The sequence below is a fragment of the Plectrocnemia conspersa genome, unplaced genomic scaffold (genome assembly GCF_051122295.1).
Source record: "Plectrocnemia conspersa isolate PC_06_02 unplaced genomic scaffold, ASM5112229v1 ptg000011l, whole genome shotgun sequence".
Taxonomy (NCBI): Eukaryota; Metazoa; Arthropoda; class Insecta; order Trichoptera; family Polycentropodidae; genus Plectrocnemia; species Plectrocnemia conspersa.
Window position 1 is genome coordinate 16824309 of NW_028277175.1, and position 14000 is coordinate 16838308.

Below are 14000 nucleotides of genomic sequence, written 5' to 3' on the forward strand. Positions count from 1 at the left end.
TGAGATAATGCAGATAAATATCGATATTAATTTTATTTTTATAGCAATAAAACCCAACTCAAAATGTGATTTGGCCTGAGTTGCGATTTTGACAATCTTAGCTGCATAGAAAATTTAGGCTAATTCTAGTAAGTTGAAAAAAAACCACAGCTCATAAAACATGAAATTGTGTTGCCCACAACGGTCTCTGATCCACGAGCATCTAAAACATTTTTACATATGAATTAATAAATATTCAATAACTTTAAATGCGTGAGTTAAAAATAATTTTAACCGCATGATTTACTGGACGTTTGCTCTTCTATTCAAGCAATTCGTTATTTGGATCAAATTCAAAAGATCTATGTCTAATGCATTTATAAAATGTAGCTATAATTGGTTCCTATATTATTATAGACAATATCATTAGTAAAGTTTTTAAATACATATATATTTTTTTATAAGCGAATTTTGAAGAACAGCGTTTTTTACTTAAGTCCGATCAAAATTCAGTACGTGGAAAGTGTTCAGGACTGTCGATTGGTATAATAAAGTAAATTTCGATGAAATTGGACAGTCCCTGTTATTAGCTTTTGTGTTCAAATAACAGGCGATGGCTCACTTCGCCCCTACTGCAAGAATAAAATATTATATATATATATACCGTTCTCTACCCCTTTATTATATAGTATGCATAATGGAACGATTGTGTTGTATAAATAATATAACATGCATAAATCCTTTCCACAGAATACGTGTTCAGTGTAAGTCTCGAATGAGAGGCGCCTAGCAAACCGGGTGAAAGAACGCGCAAATCCTTTGCTTGTTTCCTTTTCAAATTATTCACAGTGACGTGTCAATGTTTATCATTACGACTACGCAAATACGTATAGAAAGAAGCACGCTCGTGAGACATTTGTTCGCGTTGAAGATGATCCGGATTATTGTGTAATACCTAAACAAATAAATAAATCTAAGCCCGCCTTGTGTCACATTATACGGAGAATCTTTGCAGAGTACCGCGCTTATAAATATGTATCGAGAGTGTATAGGATGGGAGATTTTGGTATGGCGGTTTCAGATTATTGCATCCGCTGAAGTGACCAGAATAGATATTGCAAGGTATGTACCTACATGAAACGAAGCACATGTGTTGGAGAGCATGTCAAGTGATGCCAGTGGAACTGGGTCAAATATCTGCATATGGAACAGACACTGGAAGGTCAGTTATGAATTCTTGAAATAGTATACATACATAGTAATATACAATTTAACATTATCACTAGACGCCAAAAGGTTAATTGAGATTGATAACATATCATATTTTTTATATAATATGTTAACATGATAACTAAAGTGTTTTATATAGTACAAACGAGAATGTGTTTATAAAACATTGGTATGAATGTGAAAAAAAAAACACTTTGTTGCGAAATAAAGTGACAATTTTATACAGCATACAAGTGTAAATATTTAAAGTGGGATTATTCCCATAAGTAAAATACCGAGTTAAATATTCTTTTAGGGATTTGAATGAGATAAAAATACTCATCTTTTGAATACACAAAATAAACACATGCTTGTGTTTATTTATGGAGATGCGTACTGAAACGTGGTTGATTATTTATTAAATGAATTTATAACTAAGAATTATTTAAACATAATTTGATTCAGTGTTAAATAATTGAGAAATTCGGTGCTGTAATTGAGCAATTGTCTGTCGCCTAGAAAGATTTTATCACATTATATCGATAAGTAAAATTAAACTTAAAATTACAGAACGTGGCACCGGTTTACAACAAAAATTTAATGAGTTTGATCAGTATTTTATTAAGCTATATTCTTCAAAATTTGCTTAGTCCAATTTATGTTTAATAAAGTCAATACATATTGTGTAAATGATTAATATAATAATAAAGGTTAAAAATATCACGTATCATTGAATCGAAGCATTCAATATTTTCAGTGTAACAAATAAGCTCATGTAAATGTCATACACTTTGTTAATTAATAACTCTTTAATTTTAAAAATAAAATTAATATTTAAAAATATATATTTTGTAAGAGACTCTGACTAAAGTTCTCAAGCTTTGTACAATAAAATATATTGAAATGTTCCAGTATATTTTAAAGTAGTTATAATATTATTAAATAATTCAGATATATTTTATCGATAGTTAAAAATATGCTTTCTCTTTAAATAACATTTTAAAAATATTCTCGTCTTATATAAAACAGAACTGGTTGACACATCAAGAGCGTATAGACAGGATCAGGAAGCCAATTTCACGGCTTAGTGTATATATTGATCAATATGTACACACTGAAGAATATATTTTTATTAAAAAAAAAATTAACGCTTATTACTGTATTAATTGATAAGGTATAAGACATAATAGATTAAAAAAGAAAACTAATACAAAATATATAATACATAAACTTTGTCCCTAGTCTGCTTCTGGATAAGTTTGCAGAATTATACTATATGATGCCGAGAGAATGTATACATATTTTTGTTTTCGTCGAAGTTTACTTGAAATTACTTGGCAAATTTGCGAATCTAATTTTGCACGCGCACGAAGAAAGTACGAGAATATTATTAAAAGAGAAAATTGTTATTGAAAATTAAATTATATGCCATGAATTCAAAATGTTCTTAATTTAATATAAAATAAAATAAAAATCAGTTAAATTAATGGGCTTGCAATTAAGGGTAAATATTTCACTGAAACTCGCAAGGAACACCGCGCTCGTTTAAGGAAATTTACCTTTGCAAGTTATTAGCGCGCATTACACGTAAATTAATCGAGAGAGCTTACATTCCAAAATTAGGCTCGACTAGTGTTTATGTACACCATTTAGAAAACTTTTGAGACCCGCGGGAGTCACATGTCTTTGCCACCGCTGAGAGAAGAGCAGAACTTCGCTGTCGTTCCCGATAATTCACTAAATAACCTAATAACTAACTTTATGACCCACTGGGTACAAAGTTAAAGAATGTGCATTATACATATATATAATATTAATTTTATTTTAATAACTTATATATGTACATGTACGTGTAATATATAATAAATATTTTTTTTTAAATTCAACTAATAATCATGTTAAATGTACCACTTTATACATACCACATCATTCTAACAACCTTGCGATATTTTGTTGTTACTAAAAGAGTAATTATGTATGCATGTTTATAATAAAGAACCACCTGTTGCCTACATTAGTGCCTTGTTTTACAGCTGTGAATAAAAATACATTACTTTAATAAAAGATATTAAGCTAAAAGATGTTGTTAAGTAATTTTATACTACGTACTTTAATGTATTTTATATTATTTGTATACTGTTATGTTGCAATTAGAGGCCATTATTTGAGTTGTGTCTTAAACTATCCAATAATTTTGAATTCTGAGAGGTGGAAGAAGAAAAAACAGAGTCAATAATATGATATTCAAGAATTGAAGACAAAATTAAACCGGGCAGTAACTCAAGGGAAAATAAGCGAAAGAAGAAGTACAAACAGATGTCACATCTCGCATATTGCTCCACAATTTTCTGCATTTCAATATCACACTACGTTTTAAAAAAATGATAGCTATCCTTACCGATATTATTATGCACTTCTAATATAAAAGAGCTGATTAAAGTATATTCAAACCGAATTTTGGTCAATAGGAGGGCGCAAAAACAATTATCACTTCTCAGAAGTCAAAAATTCACGTCAAAAGCAATAAAATCGTGCCGTCGCCGTCGTAGTGGGAACGCTCGGTAACGAGCGTTCCCACTGCGACTGCGATGGCACGATTTTATTGCTTTTGACGTGGATTTTTGACTTCTGAGAAGTGATACTTGTTTTTTGCGCTCTTCTATTGGTCAAAATTCGGTTTATATGTTCCTCATTAAATTTGTAAAATTATTATAAAAGTCGTAATGTGAACGCTAGATTACCGAGCGTTCCCACTGCGACGGCGTCGGCCTAATTTTATTGCTTTTGACGTAATTTTTTGACTTCTGAGAAAAGATAATTGTTTTTTGCGCTCTCCTATTGATCAAAATTCAGTTTAGATATGCTTGATTCGATTCCCACTTATTGTAGATAAGTCGTAATATTGTTATAAAAATTCTAATATGAATGTCGCTACTGCGACGGCACGATTTTCTTGCTTTTGCCGTGAATTCTAAACAGGAACGTAACTTAAGAGGAAGGGCAAATGTGAGCATTTGCTTCTCTCCTTGAATTTGGCCAGAAAAATGCATGTCATTTAATGCAATGCTAAGAATATTTTGCCATTTTTACTCCTATGCAACTGGCATACCCACGGGACGTCCCTGTACATTACAAGAGAATGCGTTTAAAATGTGAAATCTTATTAGTAATAACTCCTCTTGTATTTATAAATTCCTAAGATCCTTCAAACTAAAATATTTTTACTATAAGCGGCACTTTTACGTAAGTTTGTATAAGTAATTATTTAATAGTTCCTTTTAGATTGATTTTAAAATTAAAATCTTACTCAATTGTATTTTGTGCTTTTGGAGTTATAGCGATTTATAGTAAATTAAAATATGAGCCCGCAGACAATGTGTCTTTAAAAAAAATTAAATACGCTCATTTTGTAACTTCGCGCTAAAGGGCTTGCTGCGATTGCGACACTCAAACCTACATTTATTAAAAAGAATGCGATAACCACAAAAATTAAATCTTAATATATACACACATGCTCATCCGGTGTAAAATAATACTATTTTTTCTAAATTACAAGTCATTAAAATAAATAAATTATTTAAGTCTTTTTATACTAATCTTAAAAACTTCATAATAGCCTACAAACACCAAAAATCAATGAAAATTTTCTTACCAGAAACTACTATGAAAATATTCGCATAACCACACTAGCTCACTAATCTCATGACTACCATAAAAACAACATTAAATTTAAATATAAGCTCAAAATGCCAAAGCATATATTTTTAGAGACTAAATATCACATTTCAATGGCTCCAGATCTTTAACTAAACATATATAAACTGAATCCATTGTTTTTTATTTTCTTTCTTTATTGCCCCATTAAATCGTGACATGCGGCTGTTTCGATACGAGAGACATCAACAGAACATCCAAAGAGTACCACAAAAACACCTAACTATAAATCCCAGCTGCACCACGAAATAACAGCCGACAATAATGCAACTCAACACCCCAGTAAAGACTCTCTGAATTCCAAGACCTGCTATTTTAAATCCACCACCTGATAGCGGTAGCTAAATTTCTCTTTATTTGAGGTAATTTATATAACTATATAAAATAAACTGTTACGTGATTTTCCGGCGTCTATTTAGATGCAAAGTCACACCCGTTCAACCTCAAAACTCAAAAGCAGTAAAAGTACTTCGCTCATTTATTTTTAAAAAGAGTTTTTCTGCTGATATAGTACAATAACATATTTTACAAATTAAACTTATTGATATTTCTCAATATATTTAGAAGACAATTTTATAATTTTTCATGACAAAATTGAGCAGCAAAAAACGTAAGAAAATTTACCATTTTTATAATAATTTACTTTTCCAATTAACACTTTACCGACCGCTCACGCCATATGGAGTGCGAGCCTGCCGAACGTTAAATACCGCGCACGCCATATGGAGTGAGCGGTAGCTATGATTTCGTTATCAAATTAAAAATATATGCTTAGAGATTTTTTAAGATTTTTTTTTGAAAAAAATTAAATATTAGTATGAAGTTTCATTTGATATTGAAAAAAAATATTTAATTACTGTGCCTGGCATAATTATTAGACACGTTTGTCTATATATTATAATTTGTTTATATATTATAATTTTTAAAGCAGAAATTCGTTTTTTTGCTATTTTATTATTTTTTATAGCATTAGTTATTGAAAAAGAACTAAATTAGTTGTGAGAAGTCATAAATTCTATTTTTTTTAATTCAAAACAAAAATAAAAATATTTTTCACTATGCAATTCGGGACTATATTTAAAATATTTTGTATGTCCTTCTTTAGATTAAATCAGTGCCTGAATTTACTTTATAAACGTTGTTTAATTTTTGAAGGTTCAAAGTATGATTCTATTCCCGAATCACCTTCTCGATTAGCTCTCTTTTAGTGGTTATTTCGATTTTATCAATCTCTTCTTCAAATGCTCCCAAATATTCTCGACGGTTTTTTTGTTTTGCAAGTATGCAAAATATCTTCCCAGTGTTATCAGTAAAAATTAACAACAAAATCATATATAATAAAGATATAGTTCAAATATAATTAAGCTGCCTTTGTATTTCTTTACTTGTGTCTTATAATATAATCAGGTACTGTTTATCTATACAAATTCGAAAATCCATTTAAAAAATATATATTTATATCAAATATATTTTGTAAATTCTTTCTACTTTGCATTTTTTTAAGTACACTAACATTTTTTGTGAGTTAATCTATTAGATAGTACCGGTTTCCCGAATTTCTAAATTGACAGATTAGCGAGATTATATCGTATTTTTTCTGTCCTGTAATTTGGAAATTTCGACCGTTTATTTTATTGAGTGAATTTTATCTATCACGAGATAGCACCGATTTACTGGAAGTGATTCTCAGAAGTGACTCTTTTTTTGAAATTGGGAATTTCTTTTGAGATAAGAAATAATATGATGCACTTAAAAAAATATGAATAATAATTCAGTTTAGCTAACGCTGTCGTGTAAATCGCATCTTGTTTTCGTGTGCTCGAGTGAATATTCTAAAAATAATAAAAAAGTAAAATAAATAAAAGGAACTTTGTGCTGCAGTGATTCTTTAAAAATATTACGCTTACGCCTCTTTATAAAATATAGTGTCTATAAAAATATAAATACAGTGTATTTTATATAACAAAGTGTTAAAAATATAGTTTTTATTTAAATATAATTATAACCCAAATAAATAAATGGCAGAAGATAGTTTTGTAGAGGAAAATTACGCGGACAATGATTCAAATATTCCCAGTGATAACGAAAACTTTAGTGATAGTGATACAAGTTCGATTGTTCATGAAAGAAATCGTCCTCGAGTAATGATGCCTATTAGCGATGGAGAAGATACTGAGGATGATGATATTCCATTAGATTGGTGTGAAACTGATACACCTAGGCATAACCAGCCATTTGAAGGATTGTCGGGAGCAACTTTTGATGTTGATATCACGCGCCCTGAAGAAATCGCCGAAAAATTTATCGGTGATGACCTGTTCCGCATTATTGCAGAAGAAACAAATAGATACCGTGCTCAAACTTGGAATAAGTATAATACAAACAAGAAGTTAAAAATATTATACAAGAAAAAAATAAGAATATGTGGGGCTTACCGGATATTCTAAAAAAGGCTAAACTACGAATATTTGAAAGTAAATATAAGCGAAACGGGGAAATTTTATTACAATTGTGGAAAAAACAGTAAAGAGTAGAGATATTCGAATGATATCAACAATCCATAATACAAATATTGTAACCACTGAAAAAACTGACAGAAGAACTGGGCTGCGTATAAAAAAACCAATTTGTATAATTGATTACAATAAATACATGAAGGGAGTAGATCGGGCTGATCAATACCTTTCGTACTATCCAATATATCGTAAAACTAAAAAATGGACGAAAAAAGTGGCCATGTATTTATTTAACTGTGCATTATTCAATGCATTTACAGTGTATAGAAGTGTAAATTCAAACAGCAATATAAAGTTTTATGATTATTTAATGAAAATAGCAAAATATTGGATAGAGGAAAAAACACCAGAAACAGAAACACCAACAATTTCAGAAATGTCTGAAAATTCACAACCGACATCCACATTCGCCACTGCTCCCTCATTTCAAAGGCTTTCAGGCAGTTTAAAACAACACCAATTAGTCAGGATATCATCTACTAATGAGCGTAAAAGAAGAAGATGCATAGTTTTTATCGCACATAAAATAAGAAAAGATTCTCTTTACATGTGCAAAGAATGTAAAGTAGCTTTACATGTTGGTGAATGTTTCTCCTCGTATCATTTGAAGAAACATTACTAGGTAAATAATAAAAATAACGTTTGTGAATTTTGAATTTTATTTTTTTGATAATTCGTATTGGTATTATTTTAGAATTAAATATTGTGAAAAGTGAATTACAAGGGAAAGACATTGAATAATAATAAAGTGTGTACCTGAAATATTCCGTATTAGTGTGGAGAAATTTATAATGGTGAGTGCACTTTAAACTTGCATTATATAAATAGTTATTGTGAAAAGTGATTTACACGTGAAAGATAATGTACAATATCTGTGTTTGTGCCTGGAAGATTTCGCATTACGATGGAGCGAATTACAATGGTGAGTGAATATTTTATTGCAATTGAATTATATATCAGTAAACTCATATTAGTAAAAATGTCATTTCTCATTTTTGTAGATAATCATTTGCACAAAATACAACAATACGAAAAAAAAGTGTGCTTGAAAAAAGTTTTTTTAAATTTGAAAAAGTTTGAGAACCGCTGGATGACTCAATTTAAATTATTTTTATTTAAATTTTTAGGTTATTCATTTTTATAATTTTAAAATCAAGATAATCATTTTAAAAATCTAATAATAAGGAAATGTAATAATTAATTTTTATTTCCGGCGATTCACATGTTGAGAACCACCTAATAATGACTTAAATTGATGCATTGATACATTTTTAACATGTTTAGAAAAATTCAATGAAATATTCGGACCGTATCAAAAAATACATAAATTTAAATAAAAAAGGTAAAATTCGCGAAGATTTGTGAAAAGGTGCCGGTATTTAGCGTAAGTCTGGTAGTGAAACTGCCGGTCGGTAAAGTGTTAATAATTGATAAAGTTAGTTGAACCTATAAAAGTATCTTCGACCTTTGAGACTTGTAAATAAAATGTGAGATTATACTCTTGCAGCCTTCGCATTAAATTTGCATTTTTGCTCCAGCCGCAGTTGTCGACTCGATTTTGAGCCAACAAATCTTTTCATTTCTAAAAATGGTTCGCAACGCTCTCCCTGGCGTGTTTCATATGAAAAAGATATAAAAAATCTTATAAAAAATGTAAATTACGCCAGCGCTTTGGTGGAAATGTTGATTTTGCTTCAAAAGAAAGCGGCTAGATTAAGCGTCTGCTATCGATCTCGAGGAGAATAAAAGGGTGAACAAGGATGTGTAACGAGCGATTGAGTGCCTTTATAAGCGTTTAGTGAAATCTCATAGATTGGTCGGTTTTGAATGTTGGATGATATCGTATTTAATATGCTTCGTTAACATTTAACATATTTTGAAAGCATCAATTTAATTTTATTATATTTACATAAGGTCAATCCATTGGTGAGAGTTTTCACTCCTGGAAACAACTTTACTAGGCACTCTTCGTCTAACGTAATAAAGTGAACAAACTACAACTTTACCTACATTTTGAGCAACAAATGAGAATAAGGTGTCTTCATTAATAGCAACAAAAAATATCATTATCTGTGTAATTGTTCATTTTGAAACCACAGGTGAATATACATATGTATGCATTACTTCCGGGTACTTACCGTGCCGTTGCCGCTTTGCGTGCTGAATATAATTTTTTTAATTTATCACAATATGCAAAAGTATATACTCTATAAAAATATGCAAATTTTCAGCTAGCTATATTAGTAAAATAGCATTGTAAATATAGAACAACATGCGTAAGAATTTTATATACTTTTAAAACATCCATCATAAAAACATATCAGTGTCAATATGTACATAAACTGAAATAGACACTGTTACACATTTAATGTTGTCTTCAAAAGAACTTCGCCAGTTTGTAACATGTGTCGTAAGTTTAAGTGACACTACGTCGAACACACTAACAAGTTTATTTTTATTTTATTTAAAATAATATATTATTCACGAGAAAGTATTCGACTATTGTTGTGACATGCTATTAATAAAGCAAATTATTGTAACCACGCCTCTACGTGTTCTATCACTGATAAATTCTTAATTAATTGACTTGTAAACCGCCTTTTTGTGAGACACCCTCAAATGCCTCGACAAAAAGCCACTTTAGCAACGGTCAAGTGACTAGAGACTTTCGAGTTCGACGTGAAAAGGACTTTGGCGACCTTAATTGGAATCAAGATATATAAAAAAGATATATTTTATTATATAATTAAAACTAGGTGTGTAAGATTTGTATCGCTTTTTAAGTTGTCTGTCTGACAAGTAGATAGATAAGCGCAAAGAGACGAAGGAAATGAGTTTAATTATACTCAAGATACCATCAAGTTAGAAAGCAATATCGTACGTTCTTAAAATGTATATTAGTTAAACTATAATATATATTTATAAAAAAATAATTGCATTAATATTCAAAACTATAATAAAAAATATCTACAATCTAAATCTATGCATTTAAATTATTGTGTCTGTTATAAAGCATTATATTAGTTTAGAATCACTTTTTGTGTATAAGCTTATGTTTGGCATTATAATTGTATAGAAATGTTAAATCTGTAATGATTGATCTAAGAAAATGATTTGCTATAACGCAATAAGTGTATAATACAAACATTAATCAAAATCATTTTCTATTCTATAATAAATAACTCGCTGCTCTAAAATCATGCAGTGCATATTTTTTTTAGCGACTATTCGTTTAGCAACTATCGTGCTATAGCAATATGCACTATTCAATAGCGACTTACTCTCTGGTCTGAATTTTACTCGGTCTGAAACATAAAAAGGTTAGTCAGCATAGGGAGTATACAAAATTACACAGGGAATATAAAACATTGACATTTATATTATTTTTACCAACAAAAATAAATTATTAAATTATAACATGATTATAACGAAGCGGACGATGTTTTGTAAGTAGCGCTTTTTAAGTGGCATTCAGAAATTCTCGAGATTTTTGTCGCTTCGAAGAGCTTATGTGAAACCACGAAGAATTTTCAATCCCACATGTTGCCAAATATATGTCAGCGTAGAGGCAAAAGGCTTTGTTTTTGATTTACGTAACTATTTACTATATATTACAGCTTGGGTATACCGCTACTACTATAACGTAACTGCATTTACATTAATAATATTTTTATTATTGTTTATAATAATCTTGTATCATTACAAATTTATAATCATGATGATTGATTAAAAATTAAAAGCAGTTTTATTTTTAATTTTATTGCTTGCACTACACTCTCTGGAAGTTGTCCGAACCGAAGTTCAACTGACGGCGGTCGTGAATGACGTCCGCACGGTGGCTGCTGTCACGTACAGCTGGCATATTTGCGCGCGATCGAAAAATGTGCCAAATAATCACAATTTTTAAATTGTCATATTATTCAAATTAAGCTATTGATACTTTTAAAAGTTTGTGTGGGCACTCACCAATACAATATCAGTGAAAACTTTTCGGTCGTAAATATTAAATTTACGCAAAATTTTTGTCGGCTTTTGTAAAATGCCATAAGGCATAAAAATGATACTTCAGAATAAGAAAAACCACATCCGTGACTATCCTAGAATTTGTCGCCATCGATTCTAAATAAGAATTCGTTATGGTGTCACATTTATATAAACCGATCTAGGAAAATACATAAGGACATTCAAAACGATTTTTATCAAAATCAAGTACCAATTATTATTTTTTAATTATTTAATTTTATATTAAAAAAAATATAATAACGATATCTGTTAGAATAATATACTATCAAAAATCCCTTTTGATGCCCTAAAATACTCAAAGATGTCAGTAAGAGTCCGTTAAAGTCCCTGATAAGCATGTGGTATTATAACTTGACCACGTGACATGCGTGTTGACCATAGGACGCCTACGCGCATACTGAAATCGAATCGAGTTACTCGTTCTATCTCAGTTTGCATAAAAACATATCATTATCTATCTCACTCTCATCACTTAACACGCGAGAGAGCAAAGGGGGAAGTATCTCACCGCTCGCGCTCGAAAGGGCAGCTCCGATTTCGGTTTCTTTGACTTCGGTCCGTTTGCCGACAATGTTCGGAAGCGCTCGAAGCTGGCGTCGACTGAATTACCTCCATTTTACTTCCCGTTCTCGGTAACTTCGGACTACTTTTGAGAGATTTTAGAGCGGGCAGAACCGAGCTCGACCGAAGTAGCCCCAAATTAACCCACCATATTCTCCGTCCTTGGCCAACCATGACCGACTTCCAGAGAGTGTAGTGCAGGCATATAGAATAAGACTGTATTTTTAAAGCCGATAGCTTCTAACGGTTCAGTATAATAGTGAAAACGTTACGATCTAAGTTTACATTTTATCAGTAACTTCTTATTATATCGAATTATTAAATATGTTTTATTTTGTATATATTCTGTAAAAAATTTAAGCTAAGCACATACAATTTTTATTTATAATGAAAATTTATAAAATATTTAATTTAACCGATTCGAATCTCCTACATGATGCTTGATCGATAAAATTTCCTTTGAGGTCTTATATAATGCTTTTTCAAAGGAATAAAACCGCCTAATGACCGATTCTGACAATTTAACCGAGTCGTGCGTGATATGACTTCAAAATTAAATTCCATACATTATTATTGATTTTTCTACCTCGTAAACTTTGCATTGCCTCGATATACGATCTCCACGGATATAGTACATAAAACAACACATGATTCCTTGATAAATGGCTAATAAATATAGTTTTCAAACATCAATCCCGATTTTTATTGCGTTGTCTGGGTGAAAATATGAATCGAATCGTTGAGTAGGTAATAAGTGGGCTTTACATTTTTCCACACACGAGTTGACTGCAGTGTGACCTTTTTACGGGTCAAAAGCGGGCTTTGTTTGCGAGATGATATTCGTTCGTTCATCGGACCCTTTGCGCAGTAACAATATAAAAAAACGTAATAGCAAACATAAAAAAATGTAACAAAAATAAAAAAAGTGTAGCCAGCGAGAGAAATATGTTACCAGAGCTGGGCGTACAGGTGCTTAAATTTGATGTCATGGGATGTAATAAAAGAGCGATTTTTATTAAACGATGACTCGAACATCTAACATTTGATAAATGAACGTATAACATATGTTATATGTTTCATATCAAATCAATGGGTTAAAAATATCTATTTGCAAATTTTATGGGATTTTGCATAAAATTTGCAATGATAAACCATATCAAATATTATATTTTTTATATATTATACTAAAAAGTATCACATGTGAATTATTATTGCTTAAACTTAGATTAAACAGTTTTCTAATCTAAGTCCTACAATATTTTTTTAAAGAAGTGTGGTAATTCTTAAATTCGTGAAATGTTTATTTTATTTAGGTTAAATCAGTAGTGCTATTAGCAAATAATAAAACAATTTCAGTTTTTATATTCTCCATTAAAAAGTGATTACAGCCATTACATTATTAGCCTTTAAATTGTTTTAATAAAATTAAATTGATTTTAGATACATTGTACTTTAGATAGATATATCTAAAAAACAATGCAACTAAATGAAGAAATGCACGCTTTTTTTCACATAAATTAACTAAATGCTTTTAAATTGATAGTATGCCATAAAAATTCACGTGAAAGAATCTCACTGTATATAAAAAATATAACAAAAAAATATATCGACATCTGTTTATGAAACTTAATACGTTTTTATCGAAATCGAATAGTATTGAACTTCTAACTTTTCAAAAACAAGTAAGGGGAAATTATTATATAAAACGCGCAAAGGGAAATTGATATGCTGAATATATTACAACTTCTGAAGTGGTATTATTGACGATCTAAATTTAATTAGTCGTGATAAATATTTTATTACGAGGAATTTTCGGAAAGTGAGAATAGTAAAATTAATACGATAGTTTTACTCTGTTGATATTCTACGATTTCCAATATGGTCAACAATTACTTGTGTGAATTACGTCTTTGAAACGGCCATCTAAATATTATAAATTTTCTTTTAATGATCTGTTCTTTCTGTGTGAAAAGATAATTGCTACTGCTGTGGTTCATC

The 14000-nt window shown here is 30.2% G+C and overlaps 1 protein-coding gene across 2 annotated transcripts in view; it reads right to left on the reverse strand.

Annotated features, from left to right (window-relative positions):
* Positions 1–14000, reverse strand: part of Ptp36E (protein tyrosine phosphatase 36E) — a 218468-nt gene that overhangs the window by 112747 nt on the left and 91721 nt on the right. The window contains exon 3 of one of the 2 annotated variants that reach the window (XM_088198027.1): positions 10700–10723. The exons of the other annotated variant lie outside the window; for it this stretch is intronic. Coding sequence (XP_088054153.1) covers positions 10700–10723 — 24 coding nt within the window. The remainder of the gene's footprint in view (positions 1–10699; positions 10724–14000) is intronic. 2 annotated transcript variants of the gene reach the window in all.